General features: G+C 41.4%; 1 protein-coding gene across 2 annotated transcripts in view; it reads right to left on the bottom strand.

The window, feature by feature from the left end:
• ADAMTSL3 (ADAMTS like 3) overlaps positions 1–19,282 on the bottom strand; it is a 538,572-nt gene that overhangs the window by 127,825 nt on the left and 391,465 nt on the right. For both annotated transcript variants that reach the window (XM_040414069.1, XM_040414070.1), the window contains 6 exons: positions 16,470–16,520; positions 14,398–14,602; positions 12,544–12,691; positions 12,349–12,433; positions 5,754–6,040; positions 3,098–3,227 (listed from right to left, as the gene is read on the bottom strand). In XM_040414069.1, coding sequence (XP_040270003.1) covers positions 3,098–3,227; positions 5,754–6,040; positions 12,349–12,433; positions 12,544–12,691; positions 14,398–14,602; positions 16,470–16,520 — 906 coding nt within the window. The remainder of the gene's footprint in view (positions 1–3,097; positions 3,228–5,753; positions 6,041–12,348; positions 12,434–12,543; positions 12,692–14,397; positions 14,603–16,469; positions 16,521–19,282) is intronic.

Raw genomic sequence — 19,282 nt, 5'->3', positions numbered from 1 at the left:
TGCTGTCTATGAATATGAACTGAAAAATGCCAGTTTCTGCTAAACGGGCCCTATAATATCGGTAAATTTGCAACTGTCTCCTATGCTTTACCGTCTGGATACATATTGAAGGATAACATGTTGGACTTAATAAACATTTTCTTTTGACCTTACAAACTATGTTAATATGAATGGAATAAAAGAGTTTATCTAATAGGCACAGTGGTTTGTAAGCTTAATCGGGAAAAGATCTGATGTGAAGCAAAAAATTCTAAACACCATGCTGCAGAAAGCACAGGACCATACTATCATATATTCTATGTAGATAGATTAAAAATAGGCATTTCACACACGGGAGAATTTATGACAGTCAATAACTGATCTTCACAATGCAGCAGATTGTAATCCATGAAAAAGCAATGAACTAGAAGATGATGTATAAATACTCAACAACAAAAGGTCTCCCTGGCATTTTACTTCATGCAGCTGCTACAGACACAGATGAATGTACATATCTACAGCACTGTTTACATTTCTGTGCACCATGCATGAAGGCCTCTTCAAAGATCCCGCTCCTATCAGTGCAGGTTCAGGATGAGACATCTTATATTACTTTGAACCCTATACTTCTCAGACATTTCCACTTTATTGCTTTGTCTATATCCAGTTCCTGTTTGGAAACACAATTTACTTCTAAACTACTTTTAATCAATAACATGTTGAAAAAATTCCCCTGCACAGAAGGTGCTCATGACATTTGTTGCTCTGGTGTCCCTCTATATGCTGTGCTGCATTACTATTCTGCTTCGCTTGGAAATTATTCACTGCTGTGGCTCACTATTATCTGCTTGTGACATGGCTGTCTAGCAATTGTTTAAGAGCATGATTATAAATTTGCAGCATGCAAAGGGTGTGAAGTCTAGGGACATCTTTGCATGTAAATGGTATGAAAATGATTAACATACAATTGGTGAACAATTGCGACACACTCCAATATAACCTCAAATCCACTTCGTAATGGTCCTGTATTATGAAGTAAGTCATCAGTTTATCACAGAATGTGTAACAAATCTGAATTGTAAATTGTAAACACATTATACTCCCATACCTTTATGTAATTTTGTATCAAAGCATAATGTTTCTCAAAAACTTCATGCTGCTCCCCAATTTCAAATAAGTGCTGCATCCCAAATATTACACCTAGGTTATTAAAGGGACTTTCCAGGATTTTAATATTGATGACCCATCCTCAGGATAGGTTATATTAATTGGCAGGGGTCCAACAACTGGCACACCCTCGGATCAGCTGGTTGAAGAGAACGAGTGTACAGGAACGAGCCGTCCCACTGAAGTGAATGGGTTGGCTTGTAATTACACCTGCTCACCGTTGCAATGTCGACAGTGAGCAGGTAAACAATGAAGGGAAGGCTGCTCTCGCACCGAGAGCGGCCTTCTCTCAACCAGCTGATCAGTGGGGGTGCCGGGTGTCGGACCCCCGCTGAATAAAATTGATGACCTATCCTGAGGATAGGTCATGAACATTAAAATCCCGGAAAACCCTTTTAAGGCTGGTATAATTTGAAAGATTTTAAATTTTAAAAGGGTTTTCTGAGATCTTTGATCAGTGGGGGGGTCTGACACCTGGTGCCTCAGCTGTTTTGAGAAGGCACCGGTGCTCCTGTGAGTGCCGCTGCCGTCTCACAGCTTACCAAGCACTGCGAGTACATTGTACAGTGGCTGTGCTTGGCATCGCACCTTAGCCCCATTTACTTTTATGGGGCTGACCTGCTCCAAGGCCACGTGACAGAACAACGTGTCGTCACTGGCCTAGGGAAAGCTGTAGAAGGCCGTGGCACTCTAAGGATAGGTCATCAGTATTGAAATGTTGGAAAACCCCTTTAATATAACACTAGCATACTTTCCAACCTTCTACAGTACCTTACTGAGAGGTGGGAGGTTGTGGTACGCAAAGTTGCTGAAAAATTTTTGGGCACTGACGCCCCTTTTGTTAGGTCAATGTACTATTAGGTGCTGGGGCTGCACCTAATGATGTAGCATCCATGTGCCAGATACCAGTGATCCATGTGGAAGTTAGAAGATTTGCAATTTCTTCCAGGAGGTCTACCCTTTTCCGGGAGCCTCCTGGACATTGCAGAAGAGATGGCAAGTATGAGTTAGCATTTAGAGCCATTACATACTGCATACATTTTTTTCTAGTGAAAGGGTTAAATGTAGTTAATCTAGTGCGAAAGTAAAGTATTTTGGGCCAGACTTCAAAATAAATACACTCCCACGCACCTACTCAGTGAAAGCCATGATATGTTTCAGAATGTTACATATTGTTTAATTGGTTTGCTCTATACTGGATTGGTTTTCTCTGAGGTCTATAGTCATGCCAAATCCAGGCCCATTGTGGGATCTTCTGGTCTGACTCTGGCTTAGTCCACAGTCCATGTGATAGTTTTTAATTACATACTGATTTTAGATTATGCTGATCCATATAATAAGTGTAGATCCTAACCCTATGATGCAATATTACATTTTCAGATTTTTTTTTCTAATATGTTAAAGGGGTTCTCCGGGCTTCTAATATTGATGACCTATCCTCAGGATAGGTTATATTGATATCAGATTGGCAGGGGTCCAACAACCAGCACACCGCCCAATTAGTTGGCAGATCGGCAGGGGTCCGACACCTGGCACCCCCACCGATCAGCTGTATGAAGAGAAGGCACGTGCCTTGTGTGCGTGCCGTCTCCTGTCTCTCTTCCCGCTTGCCGCTGCTACATCGCATCGACAGCGAGCAGAAAGAGAGACAGGAGACGGCACGTGGGCATGGCGCGTTCCTTCTCTTCATACAGCTGATCAGTGGAGGTGGCGGGTGTTGGACCCCTGCCGATCTGAAATTGATGACCTATCCTGAGGCTAGACCATCAATAATAAAAGCCTGGACAACTCCTTTAAAGTTTGCTATTCGAAACTGGAAAATAAAGTCCATCAAATATATTAATATATAGTAGCAGAAATTAGCCGATGATAACTTCATCTGTGGTTTTACACCGCCATTACATGTTTACTATCCATTCAGATCAAGTGACGTAAAAGCATTTGGCAGTACCTTGGAGGACACAGCTTGGTGTTGCAGGCTCGCGTCATCGCAGGTGGACGCATTGCACTGTCACATTGAGAGTTGTTCACAATTCTTTTTGTCTGGATATGGAGGCAGGCCGCTATGGCTTCTTGTCTTCCTAGATTCAAAGAACACAATATAAAAACAATGAATATGTAGGAAATAGAGTCAGTCAGTCAAGGATGCAGCAACTTAAATCATAAAGCAATATGTTTCCTGCTGTTTTTTTTACTTAGCGATTCCTTATGCCGTGTAATGTAAAGGAGATGAAGCGGTTAATAAATATGGAGAGACTACGTTTATGATGAAAATAGATTAAAATAGAAAAAGATTTTTACAGCAGGAAACATATTGGATTACTACAATGGACCCAATCACACCAAAGAGACTATATGAAATGTGCAGCATTAAAGTATTTTCATGATCAGCTCTGCCGGTATTGTGTTTTTTAAATATTTTTCATATTTTCTTTTTCCTATTATGGTGGTTTTGCATATAATGAATATTCATGAATGACCTACTAAGGTGTAACCTATTTAGATGCATGTTACCTGGCCATCATTACGCAAGATTATTGGGGCTTGTCCTCTGAAACGTCATGCATATGGAGCAGGAAAGTCAGCCTTCTCTAAATGCTATACTATGAATTAGGAATTGAAGTCAAAAGGACTGAATGAAGAAATGACGACACTTTAAAGTACCTTGTGGTTGTGAGTAGTATATTGGTGATCACTTTGATATATTGAATGAACTTTTTGATTGCTGAGCTGCGTTTATTATACATTGTGTGAACAGGGGCTTGATGACGCTCCGCAGCAAACAGCTGAAGATGGTCCTGTGTGCGGCTATTGTTGATTTGGACTTTGAAACTTAACACGACATTGATATTATTAGTCTCCCCAAACCATCTACATTTGACAACAGCAATTTAAAAAGTGATGTTGTAAGACAGCTTATCTATCACCACTGACTTGCTGTGCACTCCATAGCAGACATAAGGGACAAAAAATCCCAATAAACTACCCCTTTATTAACTTTATACATTTTCCACAACAGCGGGTGCCCTCAATTGAAATTATGATAATGGAGTACTGTAGATTGTGATTGTCCTACTGAGTGTAAAAAAGGTAACAACAAAAAAAAAATTTACACTGTTTATTCTGATGGGTCTTTTTTACCTTTCCTCTTGGTACAAGATATCACAAAATAAGTAGTGAGAGATGACGGGCTTGGAAAAATAAACTTTTGCCATGTTTAGTTTGCATTCATGTGTTTCCTGAGGATTGTGATACAATATACAGTAGAGTAGTGTATTGAGGATCCTGATACCCATGACAGGGGTTTCTGCCCCAAAAGTGATGAAAATGGTAGGAAGAAAGAACAGAAAGTTACTTATTGTCTGGAAAGTTTTTCTTTTTCAGTAAAGAAGATTACTTGTAATGTGAGTAATAATGATCATAACAATGAAAGAATAAAGAGCTCTTGCCTCAGGTCTCTCATCTTGGAATTTCAGGAGCCGAGAGGAAAGGCATGGAAGGACACATTTGTAACTACCCAATATTGTGTAAGTAAAGGCTCCCATCAGATATTTCGGGGCCCCATACAGTAAGACTGGTTAGGGACCTGAAATGGTTAGCATGGAAACAGTACCAGAACCAGAGTACTACAAAGATAAAGTATCAGAACTATGCTTCCTGCATAGATACAGTAACAGAACTATAGATAGAAATTTGGTAGAAAAATTTGGTAGAAAAATTGCAACAGGTTTTTTGGAAAACAAACAGGTGTAATTTGATGTGCCCTGGCTACGACCGAACTATGCACTGCTATTGACTCATTAAAATAAGACTCTCCACTTATAAAAAGTAGATCAATTGCAGCAGTTTTTTGGGAAAAAAGGCACAATTGTACAGTGTATGCAGTGAAATATATACTGCTGGTGATGCTGGGAAATATGCCTTTGGCACACTAATGAACTGTAAAAGCTTTCCAACAGGTTTTTTGGACACAAAAGGCTGGCTCATGCACAGAAAAAGAGTACTGTCTCTTTAAATCTTGGGGCAGTGCAACACATGAAGTTATGAACAGCTCAAGCTACCCTCACTGTAAGACACAATGTACACTAACTGCCCCTATGCTGTCCCTAATGATAAAACCTGACTTTCTACCTAGTAATTTAATCTACCTAACTAAATATATCTTATTCAAATTTTCCTTTTGTGTCTATTGCAGATAGTATACACACGTCCTGTCACAGCAGTGGCTGCACTCACTATGGTGTGACAGACCGGCCAATATCCTCCCGCCTGATTGGCTGTCAGGCTGACTGCAAAGCACTGTGGGCAAGCCCATCAACCGAGACCCCTCCTTGGGTTATGTGATCTTCATTCTCCCTGCCCTGTTTCCCTGACTAGTGCACTGAATTTTAAATGTAAAATGGTGTGCGTTGTTTTGCGTGACTCGTCCAAAGTGAATTGCCAAAACTGGATTCATTTTGAAGAAGAATTTTTGGGAAATTTGTGATGAATTTCATCTCTAGAACAAATACATTGATTTAGGGCCTGGCTCTATCTGGGGGCAATGTAAAAAATAACACATCACAATGTAGACAATTGACTATATAAATATCCATTCATCACGCTACCTCCTGAACAACTGCTGGAGCAGGCAGTGAATCCAATATACTCCCAGTCATACATCTCTGAATCCTCCTCTTCTGCCGGAAGCTCTACTGCTTGGTCCATTGTTTCGCCGTGACACGGAGGGAGATAGCATGCTCTTTCTGTAAGGGGTTTTTCCTCTTCACATTCTTCTTCTGGCAATTCCAATTCAGTCTGCGTAAATGTCAGTAAAATACGGCACTTGACTTCCCTTATTTGCACACCACGACCACATGTGACACTGCAAGGTGACCAAGCATCTGGGATGAACCTGTAAAAATTATTCATTTGTGATAGAGCGTTATATAACACTTATATGTCATGTACTTCATATGTAATAACACCCTAAAATCTACATCTAACTACCCTGCTTTTATCTAACTGCTCTACTTAAAACTAGTGAAGGTGGATTTAAAGAGCACCAGTCAACAGGCTCCACCATATTAAACCAGGCATACTGCCTGGTAGGGTTGATCCCGCTAATCACAATTGATATCCTATCTTGTGAAAATTCGCTGTGGCATTCTTGAGAAAAAAAGATTATGCAAATCAGGGCTTCAGTCCACCGAGGGGTGGGACCTTGTCCTTAAAGAGGTTGCGTGACTCCAGCAAATGGCATTTATCATGTAGAGAAAGTTAATACAAGGCACTTACTAATGTATTGTAATTATCCATATTGGTTCCTTTGGTGGCTGGATTCATTTTTCCATCACATTATACACTGCCCGTTTCCATGGTTACGACCACTCTACAATCCATCAGCAGTGGCCGTGCTTGCACCTTATAGGAAAAAGCACCAGCCTGTGTGAGCTCCCCACAGTCCTGGTCACCAGAGAGGCCCGCACTTTTTTCTATAGTGTGCAAGCACGACCACTGCTGCTGGATTGCAGGGTGGTCGTAACCATGGTAACGAGCAGTGTATAATGTGATGGAAAAATGAATCCAGCCAGCAAAGGAGACAATATAACTTCCTCTACATGATAAATGCCACTTGCTGAAGTGAGACAACCCCTTTAAGTGCACCTCAGCTCCCCAGCTATCTAGTGCTAACCACGCTCCTCCGTGCCCTGAAATCCTCATTTACATAAAGAATAAACATATTTTTTCTCAGAATCACCGCAACTGATTTATACAAGACATGTATTATTTTAATCAGCAGGGTCAACCCTACAAGGCAGTATGCTGAGTTCAATAGGGCTGATCCGGACACAGGGGCTCTTTAAGTACGTTTTTGTTCCTGCAGAATCCCACTTTATATCCAGTTGTATACACGTTATTGATCTATTTACACAGTTTGGTTCCATAATGGCTTCTCTTTCAATCATTTATAACAGCTAATAAGACAGGGGCAGCGCAGTACAATGTCAGATATTCCCAGAATTTTAGCAAGTTAAAAGAATGAGTAAAAAATGTGAAGTTGCTTCTGAGTGTTTGACATCCAACTGAAAACTGAAACAATTTAAGAGGTCTCCACCACCTACTTTTAAGAATTAATAATGATCAGAAAATATCCCCTTGCTTGGCCCCCTGGCAATCAGTTATTAAGGCCTCTTGCACACAACGGTGGGTCCCCCCTGGCCGTATTGCGGCCTGCATACGGCGAGTACGCAATACACGGGACACCAGCCGTGTGCATTCTGCATCACAAATGCGGACCCATTTACTTGAATGGGTCCGCAAATCCGGAGATGCGGTGCAGAACGGAACCACGGAACGGAAGCACTAGGGAGTGCTTTCGTTGGGTTCTGTTCTGTGCTTCCGTTCCACAAAAAGATAGAACTTGTCCTATCTTTTTATGAATCGGACGGAACGCGGACCCCATTCATGGGGTCGCGGTCCGCATGCGGCTTCCCCACGGACGGTGCCCGTGCAGGTCTGAATCATGGGCACGGGCAGCACATGTTTGTGAGGCCTAACTGTGGAGAAACCTGTCAGTAAGGCTGGGTTCACATCACGTTTTTTCTATTTGTTTAACGCATACAAAAAACGTGTATGGATGCCTCAGACTGATGCCATACAGTGGCATCCGTTCACCATAGAGTTTTATGTAAAAAAAAAAAAATTATACTTTTTTTCCATTGTAAAAAAAATCATATATGTTTTTTATTACTGGACTTGCAGAATACAAGAATGTGGTGCACTGCGTTTGTTGTATCCTTCTTCTCCTAACGTATATACGTCAGACGAAGGCATACAAAATGATGTGAACCCACCCTAAGTGTTAGATTTCCCAACAGCGCCACCACAGGGGTTATTCAGCATTACACAGTGCCCTTTCAATACAATGGGCTGTCTGTATAATGCAGGACAGGTCAGACCCTCCAGACAAAGTTCTCTCTCCTTTCTGAACAAAAGATGAGAATCCTGAACAAGGGCGGCTCCCCTGTATTAAAACAGAAGTTCCTAAATGGGTATATGAAAATGGGATTTGGAAACTAGACAACCCCTTTCCTATATAATGGATAGCGTGCTACCTTGTACAGAATAGTAACTAATAAGTAGGAGTAATACCGGTATATCGGTTAACTCCTGAGCCCCACACAAATAGGGTTGTCTGTAGCACCATGCACACCAAGCAATGCCTCATTCACACGTCACTGTTGTGGTTCCATCAATGACTGTGAGCCAAAAACAGGAGCAGATCTTTCCCTTTTACCTTATGTCTGTGGAGGCTCCAATCCTGGTTTTGCTCACAATCACTGATGGAAATCACTGACCAAACACTGACGTGTGAATGAGGCTTCATTTTGGCCCCTGAACCAAATAACAGTTGACAACAGAGAGAATGTAGGGGTGAGGTACAAAGAACCCCCATGGTCCCCACATTACAGATCATGGGCCTATAGTGACTATACTTTGCAGCTCATGGTCTGTAGTAAAGGGGGCCATGATGATCCTTGGACCTTATGTCCTGTAATGAAGGGCAATGGGGACTCTTTCTTCTTCACGGCCTGTAGTCGAGGGGAGCCTGCTGATCTGTTGAACCTTCTGGCCAGCAATGAACAGGGACACCGTGGCCCTTGAAGGGGAACATGAATTACTTATACCAGTTCTCCTTCATTCTTTTATTTGCTATCAATGGACTATTTATAAGGCTGCCCACTCTGAACTGGACGCATTCCAGCAGAATAAAGTGATTTATGTATTCAGTGGTTAGGTCATCCTCATGAACAGTTTATGATAGATACATTTCACAGGTTGTGGCTTTTACCTCATTACGATATACATGGATAAATGTGATGACAGAAAATTAATTCGTTTTAATGTCATCGTATCCTAGCTGCGCCGAAGCAATTCCCTCAGTCCAGTTCAATCACCTACCATGATTAATCATAGATCTAGAAAAATCAAGTGTACTTTGCATTTACATCTCTATTATTCAGCATCCTAAAATATGATGGAGAAATAAGACACAAGGTTGTTACACCTATGTGTAACATAGAGGGCCTGTGGGGCCGCAGTTAATTTCGTGATGGGTTTCAACTGTCATCACATTCCACAACTAAAACAAAAAGGGTCAGGATCACATTTTTCTTGGCTCTGCTCTTCCAGAAAGTCATATTATATTCTGCCAGTCGGAAAGAAAAAAAAAGAGCTCTTTGAATGTTGAACAGTTATAAATGTAGGACACTAGCCGTGGTAGACCGCAGAGGCCAAGGTATTTATCGAGCACGAGGCTGGTTTGGCAATACTTACGTCTGTGCTTTGGAGCAGAGCCGTACTTATTCCTATGCTGCTCATAGTCACACAACAAAACAAGCTCTAGACAGAAGTAATGTGCTGTATCCATGTTCTGAAATTACACTGAGGCACGGCAAAAGGGTGAGAGATACCGTACGGTTCTCCAAGACGGAGGCAGCTACACAGCATGTCTGTTCTAAGAAGGTTACAGAAAGATGAATGGGATAATGGTTTCATTCAGTGGGATGAGTAATGGAGAAATATATGGGCTAATGAGGCCATTACATTTTCTGGCTCTTATTACTCATCAATCATTTATATAGCACCAACAGATTCTGCAGCACTGTACAGAGGATATACATATCCCCCCAGGGGGCTCACAATCTAGTTTCCCAATTTGACACAGAAGTAAACCAAGATAACTCAAGAAATGCAAATACAAAGAGTACTTATAAAGTTAATGTAAAACTAATATCAGAAATTGTATAAAGGGTATGAAAGTCAAAGACCCCTCTGTCCTAGGAGAAGACACCAGCATTATAGATGCGACTGATAGAGATTGTATTGGGACGCCAGGAACTTATAAAGGTTTTCCAAGGCGTAAATACTTACGACCTATCCACTGGATAGGTCACCAGCATCTGATCGGTGGAGGTCTGACAACCGGAACCCCCGCCGATCAGCTGTTTGAGAAGGCACGGACGCTCCTGTGAGTGCCACGGCCTTCTCTCAGCTTACCAAGCACAGCGCCGTACATTCCATAGTGGATGCGCTTGGTATCGCGCTCAGCTCCATTCACTTCAATGACGCTGAACTCTGCCTAGGCCATGTGACTGATGAACGTGGACTAGGGAAAGCTGACAGAAAGCTGCAGCGCTACTGAGAGTGCCACTGCCTTCTCAAACAGCTGATCGGTGGGGGTGCCGGGTGTTGGACCAGATACTGATGACCTATCCAGAGAATAGGTCATCAGTATTTAAGTCTCGGAACGCCAATGCAATGCCAACCTCTGAGCCAACATATTGTCAGTTTGGAAGTGCTCATGAGAAATGTACCTATTATCATACCCAAAGCAGGGCAGGACTTAAAATACATAGGGAGAGATTTATCAAGACTGGCACTGCTGGAAAAAGCATCTGGGTGCGCGCCTCATCCTACTGTATATTAGGCACATCCTCTGGCAGTCCATGCTCCTAGACAGAAATCTACGACAGCTCAGAGGTACTATAGATTTCTGGCTTCATTTGCACCAAAAAACGAAATTTGTCTTGGATGCTGGCCATGCCACCCTTGCATGCCTCTTTCAGAAAAGAGGTGATGGCTCCGTAAAAACCACCACCTGCAAACAAACTAAATGATAAATCCTCTCCACAATGTTCACAATGTTCAATAGCCCTGCATAAATGGAATCACATTACTTTCTATGCACATGTAACATGTGCTTAAGAAACACTCCACCGAAACCCAGAATTTCCTAAGTAAATGATTTATAAATTATGGGGCACATTTATTAAGACGAGTGTTTTAGACGCCGGTCTTAATAAGGCCCTGTGCTGGCGGTGGATCCGCCAAAGTTATGTAGACGTGCAGGCCTTTACATAACCGCTGGTGTAAGACAGCTCCCTTGCTGTCTTACATTTAGACCATTTTCTACGCCTAAAACAGGTATAGAAAATGGTAAATGAGACGGGCCTCTTCCTCGCCCACACCACGCCCGCTTATTTAGACCTCGCGAAGTCGCAGATTGCGGCAATCTGAGCCAGAAATACTCCTAATATAGGCGTATTTCTGTTTAATAAATGACCCCCTATGTCTTGATCAGATAGACAGATAGACTTTTTGCATAAATGGGGTACAACATAGTGAGCTTCCTATTTCTCTTTGGATCATAAAAAGTCAGCCATATTTTGTCTGATCTTCCTTTGACCTCAGTTTTCATCCCTGTCGCCTCCTTCCCAGTCAACACAGCTGTGTTGACTCATGGATCGCCAGGTCTAAATACAAGTCTGTATTAAGGACCTCTATCTGCAACTGTTTTGTAGAAATAGTGAACAATGTAGGGTCATCAGCTGGACAGGCAAACAATATAACTGCCTGAAAACTTGCATTCTGTCGGTATTTATAGACAGGTACAGAAAGTTATACAGTAGAAGATATTACACTTTTTGTAAAACTATAAAACACAAAATTGCTCTATAAAATGTATTCTCTCTAAAATGGGGCTATTCTACCAAAGAGTTGGCATACTGCTTATTTTCAAATAGCCAAAAAAGGATTTTTTCATCAATAGACAGGGGTCCTTTGTCAATATGCTCATCTCTCAGAGAAAGTGGCTACAAGAGCCTATCTCTCTCTGCCACTTGACACAGGACATCCTCAACAGTGACAAGTAACAGTCCAAAAAATAATAATACATAAAAATACTTTTTATTCATTATTATTTACTATATGTTATTTTATAATACTATAATATAATCCAACTGAGTGCCAGTGTATTATTAAAAAAAAATAAAAAAATACCACCCCTAAAGAACACTTCCAGTATAAATCACTGTTATACCGCTACCCAAGACCCAGAAAAAGTATGTCGCTAGCCCGACAAATAAAAAAGTTAGAGCTGGTAAACCAATACATGTAAAAAATGGCTAAACTGTCTCTGGTCCTGAAGACCGAAATGACCCTGGTCATGAACCAATTCATTTAACTCTATAATATACTGTAAATAACTCTTCCATACCAGTTAAGTTAAGCTGCAGTGAGTGACGCCGGATGTAGATGGCAGTTCGGTCTGGCACACAGAGAGGCTAACCCATTGTACATTGTTATTTTCTGAAGAAAGTTTCTCCAGAATGCTGTAATCCTGCTGAGATTACCGGGATAAAGAGAAATTCGACTTACGTTGGCTGATCTGATGCTGTTCTAGTCTCCTCTATTTCTTGTGCTTGTTTTAGCCACGGATGTTTGGCTTCTACGGGGAACTTTTCTAGCAGAGAAACAGAAGGCAGCACTTCAATGCATGGCGGACATGTCACTTATAAACCAAACGGAGTGAAATGATGAGCAGGTTTATAAAAAAAATGAGACATGTAATACCTCTGGGCTTATAACATGGTACTGGTACAATGCATTCCTCCTTTATATGCGGCTTCAGCTGGGGGTTGCAGCCTCCCGTATGTTGTCCACGATGATCGTTGCATAATACTACCCTATAGCGCAACCCTTTTCCACATGTCACAGTGCACTGAAGAGATGCAGAAAATATGTACTGTTAGTCATACTGAATGTTACTTTTTATACGATGATTTTGTATAAATGAATGTAAATTTGAATGCAATCAGAACAATTGCTGAAACACTGTTAATTCATCTACCAGCAGCATTTTATAGAGCAGGAGGAGCTGAGCAGATTGATACCTACCTAGTTATCCTAGTGGGCTAATTCAAATTCCTGCTCCCTAGGCTTAGGAATCTGGTTACATTCAGTGATTGGCATTGAGAAGGACCGCCCATTGGACTCCTTAGCATAGAATAAGCATAGATTTAAAGTCACTTCTCCTAAAATTTCTGTTTTAGCAGAAATGTTCTGTATTCCCCATGTAATAACCATTATGGAGCATCTATTCTTATGTCTCTAATTTATAAGTATAGCACTTGCAATTATTATGCAATTTTGTACTTTTTGGTTTGCAGTGAGCTGTTGCATTGCATGTTTTGTTTTGTTTTACAGTGTTGTTCTCAGCCATAGCAACGTGCCCCTGCGCTTTGGGATGTGCTGACTGACCCCCTTTTTCTTTGCAGTTTGTACTGGAGGTGCGGCTGACACCTCAGTCATGCACTCCTGACCAGCCTGTTTGCCCCATAGGCTGATTTTAATTAGTATGAGTATAAAGCTTAGCCTGCTCTCCCTCACTCACTGGAAGCCATTTGGCACCAGGAGAGGTATAGGGTGGACTCTCATTGCATTCTTTGGTGGCCATTTGGCACCAGGAGAGGTGTGGAGTGGGCCCGGCATGCAAGTTGGTACCTGCATTCCTTGGATATAATAGAGGCCAATTTGGCACTAAAAATGACAGAAATTAAATCAGGCCCAGCATGCATGTGGAACCTACACTCGCTGAATTATATGATAGCCGTCATGGCACATAACAGGTAGAATTTAGTGTTAGGAACCCATCTTACAGAGATCGCTTTGACGTGCGGCAGACGGGCTCAAATAATTTTGTACAAAATGATTTGCCAAGCATCTCTAATTTATAAGTATAGCACTTGCAATTATTATGAAATGTTGTACTTTATTTGGTTTGCAGAGAGCTGTTGCATTGCATGTTTTGTTTTACATTCTTATGTCTCTGTATTGTGTCATTCCTCTGTTATTCCTGCTACTAGTTATGCCGGGATTACAAATATTTTGCAATGAAGGTCCAGTTGGTGGGGGGGGGGGGGGGGGTCTGTGCACAGCCTGGCATTATCCAATCAGTGCTGCCAGTGTCAGACTGTGGAGTGACACACTCCCAACTGGTAACACCCATCTGGACCTTTATTGCAAATACTTGCCATTTCATTCAAAACTAACAGGATGAATAATAAAGGAATGGCACATTCATAAGAATAGATGCCCTGGAATTGTTGTTACACGAGGAATGTAACTAGTTACTAAAGCGACATGTGTGGAGAGGTGACTAAGTTTTACTAAGTATTTTCCCATCCTACTCTATAGCATGGTTCCCTCAGATATAGCACCATGCTCAACCTGACAGGCTCCTAGCTTAAAGAAGGGCAGCGCAAGAACAACCTGTAGACCACATCAGCACAAAGTGTAATACGCGGGACACAAGTATTTTTTGGTATAGATATGCTATTATAATTAGTTACAAATCACATTTGCATTTTCACTACCTCTTCCCATTTTCCTTAATATATTTTAGGTCTAACTGTGGGTACATATTACCTGGGACCATTCCATAGCCATCCACTTTGGACAGTCAAAGAGGTTGCAGGTCTGCATGACAGCTGGCTTGGGAGCGTACATGCACTTCCATTCCTCTACCTGAAGGATCTCTCCATGCATTGTTTCCTCAACACAGACAATGCTACGTCTCTGAATGCCCCCACCACAGGAAACTGAGCATGCAGTCCACGGATTATGCTCCCACCTGCAACACACCGTTCATAGAAAGCAAATTAATACTAATTATTAGGAGTACGGATTGATGTAAGTAACTAATGCATACATTTTACTGCTGAAAGTACTTACATATACATACAGTACAGTATACGCTTAAATATGTGGAAATCAAAGATGAAAGGGATTTTATGCTCCCCTTAGAAAACTAATTTCTTATTATTTTTCCAAAAATAGGTCAAAAATGTCTTGCAACTCAAGCTCATAATACATTTTGTAGGACTAGAGCTTCATTTTGCTGAGGCATAGCTGAAAGGGGCTCTGATTTTACCAAGTTCCCTACCTTCCTGTCCATCTGTGTCAGCACTGATCGCCGCAGCGCTATCCTCCTCTCCCTGTTCAGCACTCTTCAAGTTACCAGAGAAGATGGGCAGATAGAGGAGAACAACTCTACTGTAATTAGCACTGACGGTAAGTGAGTCGTATCCCTAACTCTTTAGCCATATTTCTCTATCTGCCCAAGCCTTCTCTGGTTACTAAGTCAGCATTTGGCAGATAGGGGAGACCAACTTTGCTGCGATCAGTGCTGACACAAATGAACAGATAGGCAGGGACCTTGGTAAAAATCTGTTTTTTTGGCAACATATTTAAGAAGGCAGGGTGAAAATCCTCTGCATCATACAGTTATCCGGCATCTTCAGCATTTTACTAAATGCTGAAGATAGTGACTGGATGACAGATTTTCCTTACCAATGCTCAGAGTGTTGATAAGATGACACTTTGCTGGCAGCTTTTTAATAAAATTACACATATTACCCTAATAAAGTGCATTACTAAAACACTTAAAATAAGTGAAAAAATCATAACACCAGTTTCACACTCAGCAGAAGTTGTATGACGTTGTCTGCTGCAAACTCCCCTTAGTGGTGCCTGCCTTATCTTAAAAGCAAAAGTAAAGCAACACTAGCAGTGAAGCAACGATAAATAAAAACTAAAAGCAATAAAACTAAGAGCTGTGAGATAGGTATAACCCTCTTCTATCAGGATGGATGGAAGACTAGTGAGGTTTGTCCTTTAAAAATGTTATTAAACCCATGGCAAACGGCAAACGTTCTTTGTGGTCTTCCAAGTATAGCACCTAGAAAGAGCGAAGTGAGGACATTTGGCTGTCTGTGATCTACTTTAAGGGTTCGACTACATGGTGATCTTGGTCGCATAACAGCTGTTGCGCCAAAGGCTCACCGTGTAGCAGTGCTTGCATAGAAATTAATGGGGTCACATCATGACTCGCAATACAACCCCAGAATCGCAAGAGATCCAACAATGTTGGATTTTTTGTGTTTCTGGGTTAACGGTTTTGCCAAACATACGAGTCGGGCTGCAAACCCATTCATTTCTATGCTCGCACCGCTACACTGCAATCACACTGCGATCCTTGGACTTGATAGCTGCCGCGTGACCGCAGTATAGCGAAACCCTCATGGAGGGTGAAAGTCTTTGCTAGGAATAGCATTATTCTGTTTTTGGGAATGGTAGGCGTCTTGTGAGAATGTGAAAACATTAAAACCATTGAACATTTTTGAGTAAGCTGTAAACATACAAATAGGTTCAGTAGATGCAAACCCTCCATGTGACAATGTGAACATAGAAGGAAGAACCCATAGGTCACGTCAAGTACACAATGTAGCCGAAAACAGATGAGTCCATCCTTACTTTTGTTCTAGGCTCAAGAAGATATTCTGAAATGAGTGTCAAGAAATCGGCAAAATGTTCACGTTACTTTTTTTTTTTTTAAAGCTGGTCCTTTCATTCCACTCATCTCGAGCGATATCTTAATGGACAAGGTAAAGGAAGATTTACTTACTATATAAACCAGTAATAATTCTATTGACACATACCTTGGCAGGGGCTGGAAATGGTCATAGGGCATTATCTCCTTAAAGCCATCACTGTAAGCACATAAGAGAAGCATACTTTTAGTTATTTCTCGTATATATACAAATAAGCATTTGTGTGCCAGCCTATAACTCCATACTCATTGCTATATATGTAAGAATGCATTTTCCTAAAACACACATTTTGTGACATTTATAACTAACAACATCTTTCCAACAAGAGTAGCATTGAAAGGCATATGGATGGCGTTGAGCAAATAGAGTTTTAGGGCATATATGAATGTAACAGAGGAGCACCCCCACTTGAGAACCCCCTCTATCAACCAGAGGACCTGCTAAAAAGAGCAACTTTCTCTCTTGAGGACCTGCTTGTCCATACAAGGCCACTTTCATACAGAAAGTGTTTCATGCCTCATTCACGCGTCCCTGTCCATGCCCAAACCTGTGAGAAAGTGGTCAGTGAAACTGTCCGTGAAGGATCTGTGTGTGGTCCATGTGTCGGTTTTTTGCTGTCAGTGTGCCATCCGTGTTGCACTGACCCTGCACAGCTGAAAGATAATTTTCAAAGCATCTCTTCCTAATGATCCATGAAATACAGATGTCATCTGATTTGCATCTGCGGCTTTCACGGACCAACAGACTACAATGGACGTGATGAATCCATGAATACATACAAAATAGACCATTAATCCGTGCTAAAAACACGGACCCATGGACTGTGCTAAAACACTCATGTGCGAATAAACACATAAAAATGAATGGAGACGTGTTCTGTCCGTGGAGAACACCTACAGCACACATTCGTGGAACACAGATGTGTGAATGAGGCTTTATTGTGAGACACAATCAGGTGCAGGTCAAAAACACAGAACAGGTACAAATCTTTGCATTATATCATATCTCTGTGTAGCCTTCACTCCTGGTCATGGCTCACAATCACTGATGGAAATCACTCATAAAACACTGATGAAACACTGAGGCCCCCTGCACACGAACGTGTGCTTCCCGTTGCCGTATTGCGGACCGCATTTGCGGATCCGCAATACACGGGTGCCGTTCCGTGGGCATTCCGCATCACGGATGCGGACCAATTCACTTGAATGGGTCTGCAAATCCGGAGATGCGGAATGGTGTTCCGTTTTTTGTTTCCGTTGTGTATCCGTTTCTGTTCAGTTTTTCTGTTACGGTTCTCCGTATGGCATATACAGTAATTACATAGAAAAACTTGGGCTGGGCATAAAATTTTCAATAGATGGTTCCGCAAAAAACGGAACGGATACAGAAGACATACGGATGCATTTCAGTATGTGCTAATTTTTTATTGCAGACCCATTGACTTGAATGGAGCCACGGAACGTGATTTGCGGACAATATTAAGACAAGACACAAAATGTAGCGGAACGGAAATGCGGACATACGGAAACTGCTCACGGAGTACATTCAGTTTTTTTAGCGGACCCATAGAAATGAATGGTTCCGTATATGGAACGCAATAAACGGTCCGTATACGGAACGCAAAAAACGTTTGTGTGAACGAGCCCTAACATAGGAAGTGTGGTGGGAGGTGGACAAAAAATGTTAAAGGAGTTTTCTCATCACAAAAAGTGCTGGCATATTGCTAGGATATGCCATCACTTTATGACTGGTGAGGGTCTAACCTCTGCGACACCTAACATTCCTGAGAAAAAAGGGGCCACTGCATTTATCCAGTGCTGCGGTTGCTCCTGTTTTTCTCTGCACAACATCCCAGACCATAAACAGAGAAAAGGACACAGTATTACACCAGTATGTGTCCCCTTCATTCCCAGGACCATAAAGTGATGGCATACAGTATGTTTCCTGAATGACATCACTATAAGGGATACAAAATGGGAAAACTCCTTTATTTAACCATGTTGATCCAGAGGAAGACAACATAAAACCTATATAGCATAAGCCAATTCACCCTCACAGGGAACAATAATTCCTTCCTAAAGGCAACCTGACTTTATCCCCATTCAAACAAGTACTGTATACATTCACATATACTGTATATTTGTGCTATTTTGTCTCCATTTCCATTGCCCCTATGTAATACTGTACTTAATTTCTACACTGCGTGATACTCCCAGCAGCTGACCCCATGTAATAAATTAATTGTCAGGACAACAACCTTTGCTACATTTTATGATAAAGTTTCTAAGCAGGAAAATGCGACATTCTAATCTCACTAATAAAGTACAGCTATTATTATTATCCCAAAATATTAGACACTGGCAGCACTAACCACTGCATGATACAAGGGTGCAAAATACCGTTATATACTGTAGGTTAAAAAAGACACATTTGTTATACGATGTAATTTGTCATTAGATAGGCATCTGCGTCTTTTCTGAATGTCGCTAATGTATTTGCCATTACTACCTCTAGATCATAATTTGACTACTATAATGCACATTTCAACAAAATCCATGCAGAAACACAGAACATGAGGAGAGAGCCGTGTACAAATGTGCCTACAGTCCGAGCCAAAACATTACCCACAACTTGTTTTCGTATGCGCCTTATGTGGGATGTATTTTTGTAGATCTTATCACATCCTGTGGCAATGTTGCTTTGGATGTCTACAGGAAGATAATGTGTTTTTGCTTCTTATGATCATGCTTTTTGCCCACAGTTCAACACTGAGTCAAACTTTTGGAGCTGCCAGTATTTTGGAGTTTCTCCTGGAATCAGGGCTGGCACCACAGAATTCAATTGCTGCCAATATGATCACTACTTTTTTGACTTATTTTGTGGGTATAACAACTTCAACTTTGTCACATATTGGAACTGTT

The sequence above is a fragment of the Bufo bufo genome, chromosome 1, assembly GCF_905171765.1.
Source record: "Bufo bufo chromosome 1, aBufBuf1.1, whole genome shotgun sequence".
NCBI lineage: Eukaryota > Metazoa > Chordata > Amphibia > Anura > Bufonidae > Bufo > Bufo bufo.
Note: the sequence above shows the minus strand (reverse complement) of the source record. Positions and strands in the feature narration are given on the sequence as shown.